General features: G+C 44.5%; 1 protein-coding gene across 1 annotated transcript in view; it reads right to left on the bottom strand.

Moving 5' to 3' along the window:
* KCNH5 (potassium voltage-gated channel subfamily H member 5) overlaps nt 1–26,512 on the bottom strand; it is a 649,354-nt gene that overhangs the window by 46,049 nt on the left and 576,793 nt on the right. The window contains exon 10 of the mRNA XM_069733797.1: nt 19,571–19,767. Coding sequence (XP_069589898.1) covers nt 19,571–19,767 — 197 coding nt within the window. The remainder of the gene's footprint in view (nt 1–19,570; nt 19,768–26,512) is intronic.

A 26,512-nucleotide genomic window follows, 5' to 3' on the forward strand; every position in this document is an offset into this window, starting at 1 on the left:
TGTCAACGACATCTTCCGGGATATGCTTTCCACCTCAGTTGTAGTCTATCTGGATGATATTCTCATCTTTTCTCCAGATATTGACTCCCACCGGAGAGATGTTGGCAGAGTCTTCGACCTCCTACGGGCAAACTCTCTTTACGCTAAGTTGGAGAAGTGTATGTTTGAGCAGGAGTCTTTACCGTTCCTGGGCTATATCATCTCCGCCCAGGGATTAGCTATGGATCCTGCCAAACTACAGGCTGTGATGGACTGGCAAGAGCCCCATTCTCTTAAAGCGGTGCAGCGCTTTATGGGGTTCATTAACTATTACCGCCAGTTCATTCCCCACTTCTCAACTCTGGTAGCTCCCTTGGTAGCCCTCACCAAGAAGGGAGCGAATCCTAAATTGTGGTCGGAAGAGGTCTCCAAGGCCTTCACTTCTATTAAGTCCCACTTTGCTAGCGCTCCCATCTTACATCATCCCGATGTGGATAAGCCGTTCCTAATGGAGGTGGATGCCTCATCCGTTGGTGCTGGAGCAGTCCTCTATCAGAAGGATGCTCAAGGTCGGAAGCATCCATGCTTCTTCTTCTCTAAGACCTTCTCGCCAGTGGAGAGAAACTACTCCATCGGGGATAGGGAGCTGCTAGCAATGAAGTTGGCCTTTTCAGAGTGGAGACATCTTCTGGAAGGTGCGCGGTTTCCCTTCCAGGTTTACACGGACCACAAAAATTTGGTCTACTTACAAACAGCCCAGCGGCTAAATTCTCGCCAAGCCAGATGGTCCTTGTTCTTTTCCCGGTTCCACTTTTCTCTTCATTTTGTCGCCGGGGAGAAGAATATTCGTGCTGACGCTCTCTCTCGCTCCCTTATGTCAACTGAAGAGGAGGAAGAGGAGCCTCGGCTTATTGTCCCTTCTGAGAGCCTGAGAACCATAGCGCCGGTTTCGCTGGAGTCTGTGCCTCCGGGCAAGACTTTTGTGCCCATTAATTTGCGATCGGAGGTTCTCTCTTGGGCTCATTCGTCCAGGGTGGGTTGACACTTTGGGACAAAGAGGACATCTGAGCTACTGGCGAGGACGTACTGGTGGCCGCATATGGTCCGGGATGTCAGGGATTATATTCTGGCGTGTGTCTCCTGCGCCAAAAATAAATCTCCGCGTCAAAGGCCAGCTGGGTTGCTCTATCCCTTGCCGGTGGCAGATAGGCCCTGGGAGATGGTCGGGATGGACTTTGTCGTGGGTTTGCCCAAGTCTCGCGGCTGTACCATCATTTGGGTCATCACCGATCATTTCTCGAAAATGGTGCATTTGGTGCCGCTACCACGGTTACCTTCTGCACGGGCCTTGGCTGCGTTGTTCATTAAGCACATCTTCCACCTACATGGTATGCCTGACAAAATTGTAAGTGACCGGGGTCCCCAGTTTGCGTCTCGGTTTTGGAGAGAGCTGTGTCATCTTCTCAGTATTGAGTTGAATCTCTCTTCCGCTTATCATCCCGAGACGAATGGGTTGGTAGAGAGGGCCAACCAGACCTTGGTCACATACCTGCGACATTTTGTTTCAGTCAGGCAGGATGACTGGGCATCCTTGCTATCATGGGCAGAGTTTGCGCTGAACAACGCCGTAGCCGACTCCACTGGACAAACTCCATTCCTCCTCAACTATGGTCAGCATCCACGGGTACCTGTGCCTATGCCCGTGTCTTCCGCAGACTCCAGGGTGGCAGACTGGGCTGTGGAGGCACGGGATAATTGGGACCGCACTCAGGATGCCATTCGGGCCTCTAAGGAGAGAATGAGGTCCTCCGCCGATGCTCATCGGCGCCCCGCCCCGACCTTTGCTCCTGGCGACTTGGTGTGGCTCTCCGCCCGTAACATCAGGCTGCGAGTTGAGTCCACTAAATTTGCTCCTCGCTACTTGGGTCCCTTTAAGGTCCTCGAACAGGTTAATCCTGTGGTCTACCGTCTGGCCCTTCCTCCACACCTTGGTATCACCGACACCTTTCATGTGTCCCTCCTTAAGCCCGTATACATGTCCCGGTTTTCTGAGTCATCTGCCGGGACATCGGGTTCGTCTACGGACGATTTCGAGGTGAACGCTATCTTGGGGTGCAAGGTGGTACGTGGCAAAAAAATTTTTTGGGTGGACTGGAAGGGTTACGGTCCTGAGGATAGGTCCTGGGAGCCTGCTGAGCACATTCGGGCTCCGCAGCTTATTGCTGCCTTCGAACGTAGCACCTCAACAAACATGGGAAACACACATTCGCCAGAAGACTCGTTACACTCATCAGGAGGGCGTTAAACTAGAAGAAGAGGGGACGGGAAGAAAAACATTAGACGCGAACAAAGAAGACCCAGGAAAACATACTCAGAAGGGAGGTAAGAACATTTCTAAAACAATCCACAGCGAGGAGATTGGAACAAAACAAAATCCTCTAAACTGCATGCTCGCAAACGCCAGAAGCCTGACAAACAAGATGGAAGAACTAGAAGCAGAAATATCTACAGGTAACTTTGACATAGTGGGAATAACCGAGACATGGTTAGATGAAAGCTATGACTGGGCAGTTAACTTACAGGGTTACAGTCTGTTTAGAAAGGATCGTAAAAATCGGAGAGGAGGAGGGGTTTGTCTCTATGTAAAGTCTTGTCTAAAGTCCACTTTAAGGGAGGATATTAGCGAAGGAAATGAGGATGTCGAGTCCATATGGGTCGAAATTCATGGAGGGAAAAATTCTCATTGGGGTCTGTTACAAACCCCCAAATATAACAGAAACCATGGAAAGTCTACTTCTAAAGCAGATAGATGAAGCTGCAACCCATAATGAGGTCCTGGTTATGGGGGACTTTAACTACCCGGATATTAACTGGGAAAGTGAAACCTGTGAAACCCATAAAGGCAACAGGTTTCTGCTAATAACCAAGAAAAATTATCTTTCACAATTGGTGCAGAATCCAACCAGAGGAGCAGCACTTTTAGACCTAATACTATCTAATAGACCTGACAGAATAACAAATCTGCAGGTGGTCGGGCATCTAGGAAATAGCGACCACAATATTGTACAGTTTCACCTGTCTTTCACTAGGGGGACTTGTCAGGGAGTCACAAAAACACTGAACTTTAGGAAGGCAAAGTTTGACCAGCTTAGAGATGCCCTTAATCTGGTAGACTGGGACAATATCCTCAGAAATAAGAATACAGATAATAAATGGGAAATGTTTAAGAACATCCTAAATAGGCAGTGTAAGCGGTTTATACCTTGTGGGAATAAAAGGACTAGAAATAGGAAAAACCCAATGTGGCTAAACAAAGAAGTAAGACAGGCAATTAACAGTAAAAAGAAAGCATTTGCACTACTAAAGCAGGATGGCACCATTGAAGCTCTAAAAAACTATAGGGAGAAAAATACTTTATCTAAAAAACTAATTAAAGCTGCCAAAAAGGAAACAGAGAAGCACATTGCTAAGGAGAGTAAAACTAATCGCAAACTGTTCTTCAACTATATCAATAGTAAAAGAATAAAAACTGAAAATGTAGGCCCCTTAAAAAATAGCGAGGAAAGAATGGTTGTAGATGACAAGGAAAAAGCTAACATATTAAACACCTTCTTCTCCACGGTATTCACGGTGGAAAATGAAATGCTAGGTGAAATCCCAAGAAACAATGAAAACCCTATATTAAGGGTCACCAATCTAACCCAAGAAGAGGTGCGAAACCGGCTAAATAAGATTAAAATAGATAAATCTCCGGGTCCGGATGGCATACACCCACGAGTACTAAAAGAACTAAGTAATGTAAGGGTATGTGCGCACAATGCAGATTTAGTGCAGAACTGCAGCAGATTTTTCTGCAGCAGAAACGCTGCAGAACTGCACTGTGATCATAGTACAATGTAAATCAATGTGAAAAAAAAAAAGCTGTGCACATGGTGCAGAAAAATCTGCGCAGAAACGCTGCAGATTTCAAAGAAGTGCATGTCACTTCTTTTGTGCAGTTCTGCAGCGTTTCTGCACCCCTCCATAATAGAAATCTGCAGGTGCGTTTTTGATGCGTTTTTGATGCGTTTTTGATGCGTTTTTGATGCGTTTTTTGTGCAGATTTGTGCTCAAAAAACGCATCAAAAACGCATCAAAAACGCATAAAAAACGCATCAAAAACGCATCAAAAACGCATAAAAAACGCACCTGCAGATTCTGCCAGGAGATGCAGATTTAGTGCAGAACTGCAGCAGATTTTTCTGCACCAAATCTGCATCGTGTGCACACAGCCTAATAGATAAACCATTATTTCTTATTTTTAGGGACTCTATGGCGACAGGGTCTGTTCCGCAGGATTGGCGCATAGCAAATGTGGTACCAATATTCAAAAAGGGCTCTAAAAGTGAACCTGGAAATTATAGGCCAGTAAGTCTAACCTCTATTGTTGGTAAAATATTTGAAGGGTTTCTGAGGGATGTTATTCTGGATTATCTCAATGAGAATAACTGTTTAACTCCATATCAGCATGGGTTTATGAGAAATCGCTCCTGTCAAACCAATCTAATCAGTTTTTATGAAGAGGTAAGCTATAGGCTGGACCACGGTGAGTCATTGGACGTGGTATATCTCGATTTTTCCAAAGCGTTTGATACCGTGCCGCACAAGAGGTTGGTACACGAAATGAGAATGCTTGGTCTGGGGGAAAATGTGTGTAAATGGGTTAGTAACTGGCTTAGTGATAGAAAGCAGAGGGTGGTTATAAATGGTATAGTCTCTAACTGGGTCGCTGTGACCAGTGGGGTACCGCAGGGGTCAGTATTGGGACCTGTTCTCTTCAACATATTCATTAATGATCTGGTAGAAGGTTTACACAGTAAAATATCGATATTTGCAGATGATACAAAACTATGTAAAGCAGTTAATACAAGAGAAGATAGTATTCTGCTACAGATAGATCTGGATAAGTTGGAAACTTGGGCTGAAAGGTGGCAGATGAGGTTTAACAATGATAAATGTAAGGTTATACACATGGGAAGAAGGAATCAATATCACCATTACACACTGAATGGGAAACCACTGGGTAAATCTGACAGGGAGAAGGACTTGGGGATCCTAGTTAATGATAAACTTACCTGGAGCAGCCAGTGCCAGGCAGCAGCTGCCAAGGCAAACAGGATCATGGGGTGCATTAAAAGAGGTTTGGATACACATGATGAGAGCATTATACTGCCTCTGTACAAATCCCTAGTTAGACCGCACATGGAGTACTGTGTCCAGTTTTGGGCACCGGTGCTCAGGAAGGATATAATGGAACTAGAGAGAGTACAAAGGAGGGCAACAAAATTAATAAAGGGGATGGGAGAACTACAATACCCAGATAGATTAGCGAAATTAGGATTATTTAGTCTAGAAAAAAGACGACTGAGGGGCGATCTAATAACCATGTATAAGTATATAAGGGGACAATACAAATATCTCGCTGAGGATCTGTTTATACCAAGGAAGGTGACGGGCACAAGGGGGCATTCTTTGCGTCTGGAGGAGAGAAGGTTTTTCCACCAACATAGAAGAGGGCAGTGAGAATCTGGAATTGCTTGCCTGAGGAGGTGGTGATGGCGAACTCAGTCGAGGGGTTCAAGAGAGGCCTGGATGTCTTCCTGGAGCAGAATAATATTGTATCATACAATTAGGTTCTGTAGAAGGACGTAGATCTGGGGATTTATTATGATGGAATATAGGCTGAACTGGATGGACAAATGTCTTTTTTCGGCCTTACTAACTATGTTACTATGAGGCACAAGGAGGGGGGGGGCCCTAGGAGGGGGGATAATGTTAGGAGTCGAGTTTCCTCTGCTGCACAGGGGGAATCTCGATCCGTGTCTGCTGCGGTCTCCCATTCTGCTTCGGCCACAGTGGGCTCTGCTCAGCGGAGGCGTCGCTCCCAGAGTCTCGCTGGGACTGATTCTGTGCAGAGGGTTACTGCTGCCTTTTCTGGCTCTCCTGTTGTACCCTGCACTGATCTGCGGCGAGCGAGCTTCTCTGGGACTAAGTCCTTATTTGCACACACTGAGCATGCCCAGGGCAAGATCTTCCGTTGGAGATCGAGGGTCACATGCTCAGGTACTGCAGCACATCCCATTGGTCCTCCTGGCAGGTCCTGAAAGGGCAAAACTTCTGTAGCAGCTTCCTGTGCTGCAACTATATAAACTGCGCATGACCGCACGGCCATGCGCTAGTATTGTCTTGATAATGTGTGTGTGTGTAGATGGATGTATGTCGATGAATGAAAGCTCCTAAGTATCCCTCCCTAGTGTTGTTGACTGCTCGCGGATGATGGTAGCTATCTAGCGCCCGACTAGCCATCTGCACGTAACACACATCACAGCGTCCAGTTGCTGTGTCCGCCAGTACGGCGCCGTGCGCTTCCTCTGCGCTTTCCTTACCCAAGCCTGGGTGGTTAGTGGCGTCCGTCAGTGCGGCACCCCACGCACTCTCGTGCCTTTATATTCTATTTATTAGTTTCCTTACACACCCAGTTGCGGTGTTGTGCCAGCAAGTGTCTAATCGGACTTCAATCCTGAGTAGGGGTTGAGTTCGCTGACTTCTTGCTCGCGCTTTATGTGCGGTACTGCGGTCCTGTGACGCAACAGGATCGCTTCCTTCATGCAGGGTGAAGTTAACCCATGTGTGTATACTTAGTACCGCCATATAGTCCGTCTTACTAGCAGCAGGGTCTTTACCTGCACGGTGGACCTCGGACTGCGAACGCACCTAGTTTCATACCATCTATACTTGGTGCGTTCCACCGGTCCTTAACACTTAGCAGTCTTGAACAGGGCATATTTCATATATATATTTTTCAGGAGGTAGGGGGTGTAGAAGTGGGAAAAGAAACAGATTTCTCTGGAAAGATCTATTACAATATTTTTCAGATTTGGCTGTGCTATTAATTTATGCAAATTTTTGTTATAACAAGAATAGACCATTTAATACAAACTACTTAATGGTAGGGTACATCAAATGGCCAAGTTCTTGATGCTCCAGAGAACTTGGAGCTTATTATTAAATCTCTAGTGACCTAGGGCAGCAAAGGAGGTAATTATATAATCCTGTAAGGTGGGCTTGGGTAGTGAAAAAGCCAATTGTAAAGTCCTAGGTGGTCTGGAGGAGAAAAAAAGCAAATTATGAAGTCCATTGTGGTCTTGGATACTTAAAAGGGGTTATCTGCTACCCCTCAGTTCTACATTGACAGGTGGGTGGTCCTGCCACTTTCCAGCCCAACAAGCATCATTGTTTTTGTTTTTAATGTCCATCAGCTTGATCTCGAGCCATGGCGACTTGACTGTTGAACTATCTGTAAAAGGATTGATCTTGTCCAAGCCAGGGTCTTCTCCACTGTTATTTTGATGATATGAAGCCATCGGGTTGCTGGTCTTCCTCTTCGCCTTGTTCCTTCTATTCTATTCTGCCGACCATGATGTCCTTCTCCAGAGATTGCTGACTTTGTATGATCTGTTCAAAGTAGGCTAATCATAGCTTGGTGATCCTTGCTTCAAGTGACATGTCTGGCTTTATTTGTTCCAAAATTGATTTGTTTGTTCTTCTTGGTACATCTTCTTGGTTCATTAATGGTATTGATAGCATCCTTCTCCAACATTGCTTATATTTTATTAATTAGAATATGGACTCATGCCCATTTAGTAAGTGCACACTAAGCCTACCGATTCCTTGCAAGACTAGAGCAGTGGCATTCACCAACTGATGCAGAAGTGACAGGCTCTGTGTGACCCTTTTTGATAGTCTAAGTCTTTTTTCGCAATCTATTTAACTGCCTTTTGCTAAATTGATATTAAAATGTGTACTTATTTTGAGTACCGATGATGGCAGTGATGGGTCAGCCTCTGACTCCTCCTCAGTACTCCAAATGAGTATGTTCCGATATCTATGCCGTAGAAACCAGTCAAATATACTGGAGAAAAGCAGGGTCTTTTTGTAACGGTGTTGAAGACAAATTTGATTTGCAAAGTTTCACTTACTGAAAAAAATAAAAGGTTTAATTACTCTTTAAGAACTTGCTAAAACAGACCTGACAAGATAGGTAACTCCTTATTATGGAATTTTCAGATTTAGATTAAGGGCACAGTCTGAAGGTTGTATAAATTGGACAGCGATTGGAACACCGTGCACAAACTCTGGACGGGAGAGCCACCAGCCAGTCTGTGCACTGCGTTCCAGTTGCTGCCCGAATTATAGGGCCATTTGATTGTGCTCTTAAAGTCAACCATAACATGAAAGCTCAGAATATTAAATTGTGTGTGTTTTTGTAAAAGAACAACTATCCTCCGTGTTTTATGCTCCATCACAGTAGTCAACGTTTGCACAAAAATTAAGCTTAGTTTAAGAAAAAGGATCTCTTTAGTATAAATTGTACATGCCATATTTATTACGACCTGCTTACATGTTGGGGTATTATCTGTGGTAGGCTAAGTGAAATCGGCCAAGACTTTTTGTCCTTTAGTTCACCAGTCACAGCAGTTACCACTTTGGCAATACATCGAGACACCGTTGTGACTGATGCTATCAGAATAGAAGATGAAGCTGCGCTCTAGTTATCTGGAGCCGCTCTCTCCGCAGGAAGGAAATGTTGGCATCACAGTGTTCCCATAATTGTGTTTTAGGGCAGCTGTTGCTCAGATTTCTGCCAAAGCTGACAGATGTTTCTACAAAAAGCTTTGGCAGCTCTATAATTATCCCACTGGTGAGTTTCGATGTCCGGCTCCAGCTCTCCGGCTAACCAGTTATGCTCACTCCGTCTATCATCTTATACTTCAGTCTTGCTACCATGTGTCTCAGCATCCTATTGGTCCGAATAAGAATTAGATACAATATATATATATACATATATATCTATATATATAATTGTCTAAGGGTTTTTCCATCTGTCTGTCTGTCTGTCTGTCTTTCTGTCTGTCTGTCTGTCCTGGAAATCCCGCGTCTCTGATTGGTCGAGGCCACCAGGCCTCGACCAATCAGCGACGGGCACAGTATCGACGTAGAAATCCCGCGCCTCTGATTGGTCGAGGCCGCCAGGCGACGGGCATAGCGACGATGATGTCATAAAGGACGTAGAAATCCCACGTTTCTGATTCAGCAACGGGCACAGTATCAATGTAGATGTCATAATGGTTGCCATGGCGACGATGATGTCATAAAGGTTGCCTCGACCAATCAGCGACGGGCACAATCTGCCGCGAATTCTGGAATCATCATTGTCCATATACTACGGGGACATGCATATTCTAGAATACCTGGCGGCCTCGACCAATCAGAGACGCGGGATTTCCAGGACAGACAGACAGACAGACAGAAAGACAGAAAGACAGACAGACGGAAAAACCCTTAGACAATTATATATATAGATATATATATATACACACGTGGTCAAAATTGTTGGTCACAGAAATAACTTGAATCTGACAAAAATAATGATAAATAAAAAATCTATGAAAATGAACAAATGAAAGTCAGACATTGCTTTTCAACCATGCTTCCATAGAATTAATACTCAAGAAAAACTCAATTAATAAAACTCATGAAATAAGTCTGGACCATTTTGACCATTTTTCTTTGTCAGAAAAAAAATACAAAATGTATTGCTTGGAAATTCGGAGACATGTTGTCTGAAGTTTATAGAATAAAAGAACAATTTACATTTTACTCAAAAATATACCAATGAAGAGAAAAATCAGATAAACTGAACATTTTGCAGTGGTCTCTTAATTTTTGCCAGAGCTGTATTTGTCCAAGGCAGATTTAAGAAAACTTGCTCTGGGCATTTATTTTTTAAACAGACTACAGAATGGTAGTGGGGTGGTCCATTTCCTCCCTGGCCCTGGGTTTTCCATGTGGCCGGCGGACACAGGTTCTTTTGTAAAAACCCCTGCAACAGATGGTTGGGTGTGTCAGTTTGGTCTTGCAAGCAGGCAGAGCAGAAGGCTCTGCAGAGCTCATCCTGTGTGATGCAACACAGGACCAAGCGGAGGCCTGACACCCTCAGCATACAGCAGTTGCCCATGGCAACTGGTCTCGGACTGTCTTTGTTTTCACAGCTGTAATCCAGAGGATACCGCGTGCTGTGCAATGTGTGAGTTTGGACATTAACCCCTTCCCGACCTGTGACACAGCGTATGCGTCATGAAAGTCGGTGCCAATCGGACCTGTGATGCATATGCTGTGTCACAGAATGATCGCGTCCCTGCAGATCGGGTGAAAGGGTTAACTCCAATTTCACCCGATCTGCAGGGACAGGGGGAGTGGTAGTACAGCCCAAGGGGGGTGGCTTCACCCCCCCGTGGCTACGATCGCTCTGATTGGCTGTTGAAAGTCAAACTGCCAATCAGAGCGATTTGTAATATTTCACCTATTAAAACAGGTGAAATATTACAATCCAGCCATGGCCGATGCTGCAATATCATCGGCCATGGCTGGAAACACTGGTCTGCCCTCCCCCCACCGCCACCGATCCCCCCCCCCAGTCCTCCGATCAGTCCTGTACACTGCTCCGCTCCCCTCCGTCCTCCTGTCCGCTCCCCCCATGCTCTTGTCCGCTCCCCACGTGCTCCAATCCCACCCCTGTGCTCCAATCCAATCCATCTGCACTCCGTTCCACCCCCCATGCTCCAATCCACCCCCGTGCTCCGATCCACCCCCCATGCTCCGATCCACCCCCGTGCTGCGATCCACCCCTCCCGCACTCCGATCCACCCCCCTGTGCTCCCCCCACCCAATCATACTTACTGAGCCTCCCGGGATCCGTCCGTCTTCTCCATGGGCGCCGCCATCTTCCAAAATGGCGGGCGCATACGCAGTGCGCCCGCCGAATCTGCCGGCCGGCAGATTCGTTCCAATGTGCATTTTGATCACTGTGATAAAATCTATCACAGTGATCAAAATAAAAAAAATAGTAAATGACCCCCCCTTTTTTTTTTTTCCAGTTAGGGTTAGGGTTTCGGTATGTGCACACGTATTCTGGTCCTCTGCGGATTTTTCCGCAGCGGATTTGATAAATCCGCAGTGCTAAACCGCTGCGGATTTATCGCGGATTTACCGCGGTTTTTCTGCGCATTTCACTGCGGTTTTACAACTGCGATTTTCTATTGGAGCAGTTGTAAAACCGCTGCGGAATCCGCAGAAAGAAGTGACATGCTGCGGAACGTAAACCGCTGCGTTTCTGTGCAGTTTTTCTGCAGCATGTGTACAGCGATTTTTGTTTCCCATAGGTTTACATTGATCTGTAAACTCATGGGAAACTGCTGCGGATCCACAGCGTTTTCCGCAGCGTGTGCACATACCTTTAGAATTAGGCTATGTGCACACGGTGCGGATTTGGCTGCGGATCCGCAGCGGATTGGCCGCTGCGGATTCGCAGCAGTGTTCCATCAGGTTTACAGTACCAAGTAAACCTATGGAAAACCAAATCCGCTGTGCCCATGGTGCAGAAAATACCGCGCGGAAACGCTGCGTTTTATTTTCCGCAGCATGTCAATTCTTTGTGCGGATTCCGCAGCGTTTTACACCTGTTCCTCAATAGGAATCCGCAGGTGAAATCCGCACAAAAAACAATGGAAATCCACTGTAAATCCGCATGTAAAACGCAGTGCCTTTTACCCGCGGATTTTTCAAAAATGGTGCTGAAAAATCTCACGCGAATCCGCAACGTGGGCACATAGCCTTAGGGTTAGGGTTGGAATTAGGGTTGTGGTTAGGGTTAGGGGTGTGTTTGGGTTAGGGCTGTGGTTAGGGGTGTGTTGGGGTTAGGGTTGTGATTAGGGTTATGGCTACAGTTGGGATTAGGGTTAGGGGTGTGTTGGGGTTAGTGTTGGAGTTATTATTGAGGGGTTTCCACTGTTTAGGCACATCAGGGGTCTCCAAACGCAACATGGCGCCACCATTGATTCCAGCCAGTCTTGTATTCATAAAGTCAAATGGTGCTCCCTCACTTCCGAGCCCCGACGTGTGCCCAAACAGTGGTTTACCCCCACATATGGGGTACCAGCATACTCAGGACAAACTGAGCAACAATTACTGGGGTCCAATTTCTCTTGTTACCCTTGTGAAAATAAAAAAATGCTTGCTAAAACATCATTTTTCAGGAAAGAAAAATGATTTTTTTATTTTCACGGCTCTGCATTGTAAACGTCTGTGAAGCATTTGGGGGTTCAAAGTGCTCACCACATATCTAGATAAGTTCCTTGGGGGGTCTAGTTTCCAAAATGGGGTCACATGTGGGGGGTTTCTACTGTTTAGGCACACCAAGGGCTCTGCAAACGCAACGTGACGCCCGCAGACCATTCCATCAAAGTCTGCATTTCAAAAGTCACTACTTCCCTTCTGATCCCCATGGGGTATCAGCGTACTCAGGAGAAACTGGACAACAACTTTTGGGGTCAAATTTCTCCTGTTACCCTTGGGAAAATAAAAAATTGTGGGCTAAAAAAATCATTTTTGAGAAAAGAATTTTTTTTTTTTTCATGGCTCTGCGTTACAAACTTCTGGGAAGCACTTGGGGGTTCAAAGTGCTCACCACACATCTAGATTAGTTCCTTTGGGGGTCTAGTTTCCTGCCGTGCGCCCAAACAGTGGTTTACCCCCACATATGGGGTATCAGCGTACTCACGACAAACTGGACAACAATATTTGGGGTCCAATTTCTCCTATTACCCTTGGCAAAATAGGAAATTCCAGGCTAAAAAATCATTTTTGAGGAAAGAAAAATTATTTTTTTATTTTCATGGCTGTGCGTTATAAACTTCTGTGAAGCACCTGGGGGTTTAAAGTGCTCACTAGGAATCTAGATAAGTTCCTTGGGGGTCCAGTTTCCAAAATGGGGTCACTTGTGGGGGAGCTCCAATGTTTAGGCACACAGGGGCTCTCCAAACGCGACATGGTGTCCGCTAACGATGGAGATAATTTTTCATTCAAAAAGTCAAATGGCGCTCCTTCCCTTCCGAGCCTTACCATGTGCCCAAACAGTGGTTTACCCCCACATGTGAGGTATCGGTGTACTCAGGAGAAATTGACGAACATATTTTAGGATCCATTTTATCCTGTTGCCCATGTGAAAATGAAAAAATTGAGGCTAAAAGAATTTTTTTGTGAAAAAAAATAACTTTTTCATTTTTACGGATCAATTTGTGAAGCACCTGGGGGTTTAAAGTGCTCACAATGCATCTAGATAAATTCCTTGGGGTGTCTAGTTTCCAAAATGGGGTCACTTGTGGGGGAGCTCCAATTTTTAGGCACACGGGGGCTCTCCAAACATGACATGGTGTCCGCTAAAGAGTGGAGCCAATTTTTCATTCAAAAAGTCAAATGGCGCTCCTTCCCTTCCAAGCCCTGCTGTGTGCCCAAACAGTGGTTCCCCCCACATATGAGGTATCAGCGTACTCAAGACAAATTGGACAACAACTTTCGTGGTTCAGTTTATCCTTTTACCATTGGGAAAATAAAAAAATTGTTGCTAAAAGATCATTTTTGTGACTAAAAAGTTAAATGTTCATTTTTTCCTTCCATGTTGCTTCTGCTGCTGTGAAGCACCTGAAGGGTTAATAAACTTCTTGAATGTGGTTTTGTGCACCTTGAGGGGTGCAGTTTTTAGAATGGTGTCACTTTTGGGTATTTTCAGCCATATAGACCCCTCAAACTGACTTCAAATGTGAGGTGGTCCCTAAAAAAAATGGTTTTGTAAATTTCGTTGTAAAAATGAGAAATCGCTGGTCAAATTTTAAACCTTATAACTTGCTAGCAAAAAAAAAATTTGTTTCCAAAATTGTGCTGATGTAAAGTAGACATGTGGGAAATGTTATTTATTATCTATTTTGTGTCAAATAAGTCTCTGGTTTAACAGAATAAAAATTCAAAATGTGAAAATTGCGAAATTTTCTAAATTTTCGCCAAATTTCCATTTTTATCACAAATAAACGCAGAATTTATTGACCTAAATTTACCAGTAACATGAAGCCCAATATGTCACAAAAAACAATCTCAGAACCGCTAGGATCCGTTGAAGCGTTCCTGAGTTATAACCTCATAAAGGGACACTGGTCAGAATTGCAAAAAACGGCCAGGTCTTTAAGGTCAAAATAGGCTGGGTCATGAAGGGGTTAAGCACGATTTGCTGTGAACTTTCCTGTGGCCACTGCCTGTCTGTCACACTGCACTAACCCCGCTGCACTGCAATATATATACGGTATGTATTTTGTTACAATAGTAAGGTAAAGTAATTGTAATGAAAAAAGGGCATCTGCCAAGGTATTTGTCAACCAACCACTTTTCCTTGGCCCAAATAATTTAAAAAAATAACTAAAAATACTATATAAATGTAGGACATGGTTCTGTAAAAGCGAAACTTAATAAATGGTCCAGACTGAAAACAAAATCAATTACTGTTTTAAGGGTAGGCCAGCACTGCAAAAATGTCACTTTCTTTTATTCACTGGTAGAAACTGATTTATTTGATAGATATTCCTCCAAAGAACTGAAATAGGAGCTTCTACCCCATACAGCAAAACGACTAATGACCATCGCCGAGCGCCTGTGGATAGTACAGCCATAGGTCACTACCAACGTCTGGCACAGGAACAAGACTGTGCACATCACTTGTATAGCATCAGATACATGAGATTATCTGGATTGTGGCTTGGGTGGACAATTATGTGCAGGATATAATCTATTAATCTATTATATGTATTTTATTAGTTTCTTAACAGAAGATTCTGGTAAAAAAAAATGCAGGTGCTTGTTAATTGCTTAACCCCTTCAGAACACTTGAGTATATATATGTCATGGTCTGGAAGTTCTTCCCGACCAATGCAGTATATAGGAGGTGTGCACGGGCGATCGCCGCCAAGTGTTAGCTGATTCTGACAGCTGACACCGAGCACTCACTGCCAGGTCTGGAACCCGCAGTTTAACCCCCTAAATGCTGCAATCGATGTTGATCGCAGCATTTAGAAGGCAGGTAGAGGGAGGGAGACCCCTCTGCCCTCCGATCGGCGCCCCCGATCATTCCTATGGTGACCCGATGTCGTCAAATCCGGGTCATCAGAGCTAGCAGGCTTGTTACACCATGCTCCGATCATGGTGTAACAAGCTTGTGTGTCAGTGCAGCGCTAAGAGTTTATAAAGCATAGCAATGCTTGAACATTGCTTTGCTTTAGGGCAGTCCCACACGTCCAGATAATTCCGGTACCGGAAAAAAATCGGTATCGGAATTATCCGTGTCCGTGTGCCCCTGCGTTTATGTGGCACATCAGTGTGGCACACGTGCGGCACACGTGTGCGACCCGTGTGCCCACTGGGTACCACACGGAGCGTGCAGGAGACAGCGCTAAAGTTTAGCACTGTCCCCTGCATCGTGCTGAAACCGCGATTCATATCTTCTGTGCAGCAGCGTTTGCTGCAGTGAAGATATGAATAATCCTTTTTTTTAAAGTTTATCGTGTATAAAATAAAGGTCCATGTCCCCACCCCCTGTGCGCCCCCCCCCCCCCCCGCTGTTCTGAAAATACTCACCCAGCTCCCTCGTTGGCTGTCGCTGCTTCCTCTCCTGGCCGCACATTCTACTGTATGCTGTCACGTGGGGCCGCTCATTTACAGTAATGACTATGTGGCACCACCCCTATGGGAGGTGGAGCCGCATATGCATGACTTTAATCGGCGGCCCCACGTGACCGCATACAGTAGAATGTGCGGCCAGGAGAGGAAGCAGCGACACGATAAACTTATACACGATAAACTTAAAAAAAAAAAGGATTATTCATATCTTCTCTGCAGCAAACACTGCTGCACAGAAGATATGAATGACGGCTTCAGCACCATGTGGGGGGGACAGCGCTTACTGGAGCGCTGTCTCCTGCACGGCACACGGACCCATTGACTTTAATGGGTCCGTGTAATACGTGCGCTCCCACGAACACTGACATGTCTCCGTGTTTGGCACACGGAGACACGGTCCGCAAAAAATCAATGACATCTGCACAGATGCATTGATTTTAATGTGAGTTTGTGTGTCAGTGACGTGTGAAACCGGTCTCATAAGAGATCACTAGCAAAAAAGTAGACATACTTGGTCTCGACACATCCATAACCGCTGAACAAAAAGTGGAATGTAATGCAAACAGATGAATGTAAATAAAAATAGTATCCCTGAAAACTTCATGTTGTCCCGCAAAAAAACAAGCCGCTCCATCATTGGAAAAATAAAAAAGTTATTGCTTTTAGAGTAAAGCAATGCAAAAATAATTATTTTTTCTATAAAATAATATTGTGTAAAAGCACCAAAACATAAAAAAATGTGATATCGCTGTAATTGTACTGACCTGAAGAATAAAACCGCCTTATCAATTTAAAAAATAAATAAACAAAAAAATCCTCATTGACACCTCTCCATTATTAACCAGGCTTAATGTCACCCTACAATAGCAAGGTGACATTAACCCTTTATTACCCCATATCCCACTGCTACTCGGGAGTGGGAAGAGAGAGGCCTAGTGCCAGAATAGGCGCATCTTCCAGATGTGCCTTTTCTGGTGTGGCTGGGGGCAGATGTTTTTAGCCAGGGGGGGGGGGGGGCCAATAACCATGGACCCTCTCCAGGCTATTAATATCTGCCCTCAGTCACTGGCTTTACCATTCTGGCGGAGAAAACACACCATCACCGCAGACACCGCAACCTACGCTGCTATAGCCCCGAACTGGGACTCATACACCCTTCCAGAGACCTATGCCCTCCGCTCTGCTCCTACAATTATAAGGTTTGAGAAAGACCCTGTGGGTCGAAAATGTTACCTACCTTGAAACACTGCGGTGATTTCTTTACCTTTATGTTGGTGTTTATAATAAAGAGAAAACACGTTTTTTCAGCAAAAACCGAAACTCTGAAAATCTTTCCTTGAGTGCGACTGTTGTTGTATGACTATAGTTTGGAGTATCCCTCCATGTTCAGTCTGCACCACCACTAGCGAGAGTGCATGTCTTGTTCGTTAATAATGCACATGGGGTAAGCGACATACTTAATCAGTAGAACTATACTACATTTCTAATTGGAGGTATTTGCTAATATTATTTTTGCACCTACTAAAAATTGGAATAGAATCTTGGACTTGCGAATACCCCTTTAAGGCAATACCACTTTAAAGGAATGGTCCCAGTTGATCAAACCTCTCTGCATATATCTTGGAAAGAAATATGGAAATCATAGGGAAATCACTGGAGGCAAATGAAAACCAACTTTAATGTATTTCAGGATATGTTGTTTTGTTTGAATATATCCTCAATTCAGGACCTTTGTCTATTAACATTGCTGTACTGAATCTCATGTTTGGGAGGACTTGGCACATTTGTGTATGACTTGATATTTAATTGACGTCAATGATGATTGTGTAATACTTAATTTCTCCTGTGGTGGCGCTGCAGTATAACGGAACACGCATTGCAGGATTTACCATGAAGGATACAGCCTATTGCTGGGAGTTCCAACAGCGGCGGGACCCTGATAATCACCAAGAAATCCAAGATGTGGTGTTACTTCTGATAATCGTTTGTCCAAAAGTGAAACAGTATGGAATATTTATGAATGATTCGTCTACTGTTTTTTTTTTTAATGCAATCATTTCTATCTAGCAGATAATTAATTAAACCCACTAACTCAAAGCAAATGTAATGATCCTATTCCCAAGCCAAAGAGAATGCTGGTTTTAAGATTTTAATCAGTTTTACACACAGAGAAATGAGGAAAGAGGGAAAGATTGATTTACTGCATCTATCAGAGTTTTCAGTTTTAAACTAAAACTGCTGCGCCGCCATGGGATCTCGGCTAAATGAAATTCACGTCTTGCATCACTAAGTTCTGACAGAATTCCAACCGACAAAAGCCTAAAACGCTAAGAGCAAATGTAAGTAATAGATATATACAAATTACCATAACTAATCCTTTATGCCGCAAGATCTCAATGAAAGGGGCAAAGCTTCAAGGGATTGCAGAGTGGCCTTGGAGTCCAAAAGAGCAGAGTCCAAAAGATCCATGTGAGATGTTCATGCCAAGGAGTGTACAGTAAATTATCAACTGGATACGTGATTTCTGATGTGAATTTTGAAGTGGATCTGCTTCAAAATTCACATCAAAGAGCTTAAAGATGATCCCTTATCAAAACTTCAGAGGGAACATACCCTTAAATGGGTTGTAACTGCTGGGACCCCCATAAATTGCCAGAATGGGAAACTTGTTCCTCCCGTTCATTCATGGCCACAAGACCGCACCCTGGAGATGAATGTTGTGCAGGTCGCACTTTTGCGCTACCTCTTCATCAAATCTATGACACTGAAGAAGATTCGATAATAAATTGGGCAGTTTGTTAACTGTGGGGGGTAAATAAATAGATGCTGTCTTTGGAGAAAGTGAACCAACTACTGGTCATATAGGGAGGTGAGTGGCCAACTTATGCACAGGGGCCTACCGGGGAATTCACCTGTCTCGTTGTGTTCCACATTCTCCTCTGGTTGCAAGTCTCCATACTAGTGATTGGTGGGGTCTCGGTGGATAGGTGATCACTTGCTTAGACTTGGACAACTCTTTCGGAAGTTGCAGCACATATTTATCTGTTGGTGTCTTGTCTAGAAATTTGTGTTATGTCACTTATTTGATTAATATTTTTTTTGCACAATGTGGTTTTACTTAGAACCTTTATGGAACTATACCTTACAACATGAGTCTTTAAAGGGGTTTTCCCTGAATATCACTTAAAAAGTGGCACAGTGACTAACAATTTAAATCTGGTACTATTTTGTTCAAAAGTTTGAATGTCCGAGTCATGGGGGTGCACTCTGAGTGGTCAAGTTGTGAGGGTGCATTCTGTTTGGCTAAGTCGGGGTGGGTGTACTGTTATTGGCCAAGTTATGAGGTGCACTGTAATTGGCCAAGTTGTGGGGGGTGCACTATGGTGGGCCAAGTCTTGGGAGTGCACTATGATTTTTCCGAGTCGTGGTGGTGCACTATGATTAGCCAAGTCGTGGGGGTTCATTTTGATTTTTCCGAGTCGTGGGGGTGCACTATAATTGGCCAAGTTGTGGGGGTGCATATGATTAGCCAAGTCGTGGGGGTGCATTGTAATTGGCCAAGACATGGGGGTGCACTATGATTTGCCAAGTCGTGGTGGTGCATTGTGGTTAGCCAAGATTATCACAGTTAGAAGATCTAGGGCAGTAAATTAGGGCCATGGCCTATTTTTAAAGGGGTGCATTCTGAAGCTTTTGTGTGGAGCGCCAACATTATCTTTCTCTAGTCCTTTCTTAAAAGTTGTTAAGAATGGTTTTAAGCATTTCTCATTCCACCTAATAATATGCATTACTGGTCTAAAAAAAAAAAAGCTTTTTCACGTAATTGGGTCCCTCTTACACTAGTGATTGAACAGCTAAGAGATATGAGAACCGTGAGATAATTTAAGACCCTGGCAGCCCTGGCTCAGTACACCCTATGTATAACTTCACTTGACTCACACAATAGACTGGATCCATAAAAGAGCTTTGAACACAAACACTCGATAGCACTCACCCGTTTCCTCAGATTACAGGTCAGTGTCAGGTTTCGGGAGAACGAGTTGGCGAAAGCAGTGTAAAAATCGAGGACTTTCAGTAGAGCTTCCCTCTTGATGATGTGTAAATCGCAGTAGGTTAGGGCTCGCACGTTGGCGCAGGCATGAGCCAGAGTGGTCTCTTTCCAAAAGATATCGCCAAAGACATCTCCCTTTCCTGTGAAGACAAATATTAACAAAATGTCCTGATTCCATAGATTTGTTACCCTTAAAATGGTAAAGGGCGTTGTGAATACAGAAGATTTCGATCAAATCATAGGAATGATTACTATAACCATTTATTGATGATGTCCACTGGTTTAAGGCAATTTCTGAAGAATCTTTCATAAGTTGATCACTTTGTGGGAAGCAACTGGTACATTCACATTTTCCTTATTGTGACCCTATGAGGAAAACTGTAGTATTATAATGACGTCAATGGGCTATTAAGTATTAAATGGCGGCACCAAAATCCACCAGAGCAATAGACCCTTCATGCATAGGCTGTCCTCTCTGTTATAGGTAGTACCCAAACTGATCCCCATCTCCTAATGTGAGATCCATAATATTGTAAAGGGTTGTTGTGTGAATCCCTTTAAATTTTAAGAGAGAGTGATGATCTTAAACAACATTTTTCCCCAATGTAATATTAATAAAGAACTACTGAATTAGTTCTTCCTCCACAAGTGAACTCCATCTATGCCAACTGGACATGTCCTGCACTACTTGTACTTCTCCAGACATCACTCACCGACAGGTGTGGTGCTGTTTCTTGAAGGATGTGGTCTTTTTTTTGTGAAATCTTGGAAGTCCAATCCTTTTAGCGGTGTTTTCTCAACTCGGCATGTTAATACCTATCCACAAGATCACTGATCACTAAAGATCCGACCACTGGGATACTCATGATCCCAAGAATGGGGCACAGAAATATCCTATCAATATGGACTGGTTGCGTTGCATTTGTTCATTGTCTCTGGGATTGCTGTACTTGGCTATATCTATCTGCTTTTCATAGCCCCATTCTTGGAATTTGTGAGGGTCTCAGTGGTCTTGTGGATAGGTAATAACTGAACCAATTGAATAAACCATTTAAAGGTTTGTTCAGGTAAGTCAAGAACTCTTTCATATGTCTTGGGAGGACATGTTTTTGGCCATGAAGAACTATCTAAAGCGTCTAACTACAAACCATAACTTGGAATAAATATATATTATTTTCACCTGATGTAAATGCTGCTGTTCTCCTGAATCGAATGTTGTTTTTATTTTGTTCCTGTGCCTTTCCAGTCCTAAGATATTCTCTGTTTATTAATTTAGTCTTTTAGCCAACTAGGCCTGGTCTCCAAGAAAATGTCCATAGATAAGAGCTTATGGCCATGTCCACTTGGCTAAATGGACTAAATATACGTAATATGGACCATATCTACGCCACAGGAACAAAAGAAAAACAATACCAGATTCAGGAAAACAGCGTCATTTATACAAAGTTAAAAAAAACAACAAAAAACATATTTATGGTAAATGATCGTTATTTAGGCTTTTTCTATATCTGTACATTCAGTTGAAAATGAAATTTCAAGTATTTGCAGCCAATGTCAATGAGCTTCAAAATTAGGTAATGAGCTGCTTATGTTCTTGAGTCACATAGCAGAAGTGAAATTTATTAAGTATATTTACAGACAAGCTGCTAAATTGGATCCTTTCTCAAACATGTAATTATGTCATTTATATTGGCTCTGCACGTTTTTAGCAAATAGCAGCTGCAGAAGAGATGGAGACGTAAAAATCCTCAGGTTTTGTACTGAAGCCGCACCAATGGGCTCATCTGGATATCATACCAACTACAGGGTCTGCCTTAACTATATTTTATCGCCTGCTCTAATTTAGGACGACCACCTCTAATAAAATACAATAGGAAAGCAGATTGTAGCAAAGCAGAGTTTGCAAAATCCTTATTGATGCATTTTTATCAAAGGACATTTCAACGATGTATAAAGTCGGCAGCAATGAGTTCTGGAGGCTTGTTCAGTGGAAGCAGATTGCACCGAGAAGAGGCAGCGGGGGACACCGAAAAGAGGCAGTGGGGGACACGGAGAAGAAGAAGCGGGGGATACTGAGATCAGGCAGCAGGGGACACTGAGAAGAGGCATTGGAGGACACTGAGAAGAGGCAGACTGCACCGAGAAGAGGCAGCGGGGGAAACCGAGAAGACGAAGCCGGGAAATCTGAGAACAGGCAGCAGGGGACACTGAGAATAGGTATTGGAGGACACTGAGAAGAGGCAGCGGGAGACACTGAGAAGAGGCAGTGGGGGACACTGAGAAGAGGCAGCAGGGGACACTGAGAAGAGGCAGCGGGGGACACTGAGAAGAGGCAGCGGGGGACACCGAGAAGAGGCAGCGGGGGACACTGAGAAGAGGCAGTGGGGACACTGAGAAGAGGCAGTGGGGGACACTGAGAAGAGGCAGCGGGGACACTGAGAAGAGGCAGCAGGGGACACCGAGAAGAGGCAGCAGGGGACACCGAGAAGAGGCAGCGGGGGACACCGAGAAGAGGCAGCGGGGGACACCGAGAAGAGGCAGCGGGGGACACTGAGAAGAGCCAGCGGGGGACACTGAGAAGAGGCAGCTGGGGACACTGAGAAGAGGCAGCAGGGACACTGAGAAGAGGCAGCGGGGGACACTGAGAAGAGGCTGCGGGGGACACTGAGAAGAGCCAGCAGGGGACACTGAGAAGAGGCAGCTGGGGACACTGAGAAGAGGCAGCAGGGACACTGAGAAGAGACAGCGGGGGACACTGAGAAGAGGCAGCAGGGACACTGAGAAGAGGCAGCGGGGGACACTGAGAAGAGGCAGCGGGGGACACCGAGAAGAGGCGGCGGGGGACACTGGTTAGTTAAGTGGAGCATAAATCAGTCTTCCCGGCTACATAACCGATGATGAGTTCTTTTTTTTAATGGCGTTGCTAATTTTCAGACTGTAAACCTAAAATCTGATTATGCTCAGCATATTCTGCCTCAGACACGACATTTGTCACTGTCTTGGCAAATAACAGATTTCACATATAGAGATTTGACACTTCAGGCACAGGGACATAGCAAAACATTTTTTTAAATAATTTTGTCCAGCGTGGAATGTTATAAAACTCTGCCAAGCTTTACAAATCACTTTATTAAGGGATTGCATGCAAGTTGCTTCCAAACCCCAGAGTTAAATTACGGTAGTCTATTTGCCTGCCTTTAACAGTATCAGTATCAGAACATATTCGTTAGGAGTGAAAGGGTCAGCTTGGATCAATAGGAGTACAGATGATGGCAGTGAAAGGGTCAGCTTGGCTCAATAGGAGTACAGATGATGGCATTGAAAGGATCAGCTTGGCTCATTAGGAGTACAAACAGATGATGGCAGTGAAAGGGTCAGCTTAGCTCATTAAGAGCACAAATGATGGCAGTGAAAGTGCAAATTGTTTCTTCAGAGAGGAAGAGGACTAGAACTCTAGTGCCACCTATTGGAAGTAGCAATCCTAACAGTCAGTGTCGACCCTTTAACGAGCCTTGTCACATGACTTAGGATAATAGCCAAACCAGAATCTCAGTTTGCAGACACTGTGTTTCGGGGTACTGCCCCTCGTCAGAGTGGAGATCTGGTTTGGCTGATTGAGAGGCATCTGACCATCCCGGAAATGCAGGGGTTTGGAAGCCACTCACATACAATTTTTTTTTACAGGAATGAAGACAAATTTCCTAAGAAAAGTGATTTTCAATGCTTCAAAACTTTCCATGCTAGAGAAAATTATTTAAAAAAAAAAGATAAGTTACAATTTATAGCTTCTGATGAGAACTTTGTTACAGGCACCCAAACTATTACAACACACGTGTCCCCTCTATAAACACAGGCTCCTATACCCTTGCAGGCGCCATGGATGTTGTGCCACTGCAATCTCTGTCCCCTTATATTTTTTTAGTTCTCCTGATGAAGGCTGCGAAACGCATGTTGAGGGGTTTGCATAAGGGGGTATATACCATTCAGCATCATGTCATTAGGTAAATCAGCCTTTTTACAATGCTTTGATTGCATGTTTACTTTCTAGAATCGAGCTTTGATCAAATATTTACCGTTGATTGTTTGGGCCAGTACATGATATGCTATATTTCCATTTATGACTATATATATATATTTTTTTTATCTATTCCTTTCAATACACCTACTATTCTTTTTCTGACATTTGACACAACTATCTACATTTCTTCCATTTGACCCTAATTATGGGTTATGTCTTTTTCACCTCTTTTGCCTTGTTTTCATGTGGGGCTTTTTTGGGGGTCTGACTTGGGGATATCTTTGTAAATGTGTATTTTTATACTCCATTATTTTGGTGATTAATAAAGTTTTTATTAGTAATAATCTAGGTTTTGATTTTTTTGATTATATTATATTAAATTATTGGTTCACTTAATCCCCTTATATTTATGCTCATCATTGCAGGAAATTGTATTTTTCAATGGTCTGACTAGCCCAAAACCCCAATAGTTTTGTATGCTTTTCCATAGGTTTACCTAGAAACTGCACCACTCTTGTCTGTAGGTTGTGTCAGGTATTGCTGGCCATTCATGTTCAAGAGATTATGGATGAGCTGCAATACCAGACACAGCCTTTAGGGAAGAGTGGCGCTGTTTTTGCAAGAAAAATAACTTTTTCTATTTTAGGACACCTACTTTATTAAACAGATTTGTTGGTAGTTCTCCATCTTACACATTTATGGCAAACTGATACACATGCCTCTTATCTACAGAACAGGGTTCTCCAATTCTCATCCCTTAGGCTACGTTCACACAAGCGTTGTGCGCCACTGCGTCGGCGACGCGACGCACAACGCACCGAAAAACGCGTGCAAACGCACGCAAAAACGCTGTGTTTTTCGACGCGTGCGTCGTTTTTTGACGAAAATCGGACGCAAGAAAAATGCAACTTGTTGCGTTTTCTTGGTCCGACGCTAGCGTCAAAAAGACGCACGTGTTGGAAAACGCAACAAGCAAAAACGCATGCGTCCCCCATGTTAAACATAGGGGCGCATGACGCGTGCGTCGCCGCTGCGTCGCCCGACGCTAGCGCGACGCACACTAGCCGAACGCTAGTGTGAACGTAGCCTTACAGGGGCCACCACTTCCCAAGAGAGGGGAGAGGTGGCTGTTAATGTGTGAGTAAGCATACTTGGCTGTTTCCTGGACTCCCATAAAAATGAATGGAAAAAAGCCAAGCGTTTGCACAGCTGCCTGTCCATTCATTCACTGGCTGGTTGCAGAGGTGGCGAGTTGTTCCACCAATATGGAGATATTCCGCACACCATAGGTACCATACCTAGTTCATGCATTGGGGTCCTTGATCCCTCATTCTATCTAGAGAGGTAATTGCTCATGTGTTTCTCTCTTTATTGATTTCTATGGAAGTTCTGAAAACAAGTCAGGTCCCTCGTTCTTGAGAAGGGTTAGAGTTCCAAACTTAATTCACATTTATGACTAATCCTGCGTATCTATATACATAATTGTCTAAGGGGTACTTCCGTCTGTCTGTCTGTCCTTCTGTCACGGACATTCATTGGTCCTGGCCTCTGTCTATCATGGAAATCCAAGTCGCTGATTGGTCGCCGCAAAACAGCCAGGACCAATCAGCAACAGGCACAGTCCGGAAGAAAATGGCCGCTCCGTACTCACCGCAGTCAGTGGCCAGCGCCCGCTCCCCGCAGTCACTGTCCCCGGCGCTCCGCTCCCCGCAGTCAGTGGCCGGCGCCCACTCCCGCAGTCACTGTCCCCGGCGCTCCGCTCCCTGTAGTCAGTGTCCCCGGCGCTCCGCTCCCCGCAGTCAGTGTCCCCGGCGCTCCGCTCCCTGCACTGTGTCCCCGGCGCTCCGCTCCCTGCACTGTGTCCCCGGCGCTCCGCTCACCGCACTGTGTCCCCGGCGCTCCGCTCCCCGCACTGTGTCCCCGGCGCTCCGCTCCCTGCACTGAGTCCCCGGCGCTCCGCTCCCCGCACGCTCCATACTCCCCTCCGGTCAGCTGTGACATCATCTATTGTGAATGGTGGATCTTGTGTTATCTACTGTATATAGAGGTGTTATCAGTCATTGTACAGGAGGAGGAGGTGAGCTGGGATATCATCTATTGTGAATGGTGGATCCTGTGTTATCTACTGTATATAGAGGTGCTATCAGTCATTGTATAGGAGGAGGTGAGCTGTGACATCACCTATTGTGAATGGTGGGTCCTGTGTTATCTACTGTATATAGAGGTGTTATCAGTCATTATATAAGATGAGCTGTGATATCATCTATTGTGAATGGTGGATCCTGTGTTATCTACTGTATATAGAGGTGTTATCAGGCATTGTACAGGAGGAGGAGGTGATCTGTGACATCACATATTGTGTATGGTGGATCCTGTGTTATCTACTGTATATAGAGGTGTTATCAGTCATTGTACAGAAGGAGGTGAGCTGTGATATCACCTATTGTGAATGGTGGATCCTGTGTTATCTACTGTATATAGAGGTGTTATCAGTCATTGTACAGGAGGAGGAGGTGAGCTGTGATATCATCTATTGTGAATGGTGGATCCTGTGTTATCTGCTGTATATAGAGGTGTTATCAGTCATTGTACAGGAGGAGGAGGTGAGCTGTGATATCACCTATTGTGTATGGTGGATCCTGTGTTATCTGCTGTATATAGAGGTGTTATCAGTCATTGTACAGGAGGAGGAGGAGGTGAGCTGTGACATCACCTATTGTGAATGGTGGATCCTGTGTTATCAGCTTTATACAGAGGTGTTATCAGTCATTGTAGAGGAGGACAAGGTGAGTTGTGTCATCACCTATTGTGATTGGTGCATCCTGTATTATCCGTATCCAAATGCTGCCTCTATATAATGAGACTTC

This window comes from Ranitomeya imitator, chromosome 1 (assembly GCF_032444005.1).
Source record: "Ranitomeya imitator isolate aRanImi1 chromosome 1, aRanImi1.pri, whole genome shotgun sequence".
Taxonomy (NCBI): domain Eukaryota; kingdom Metazoa; phylum Chordata; class Amphibia; order Anura; family Dendrobatidae; genus Ranitomeya; species Ranitomeya imitator.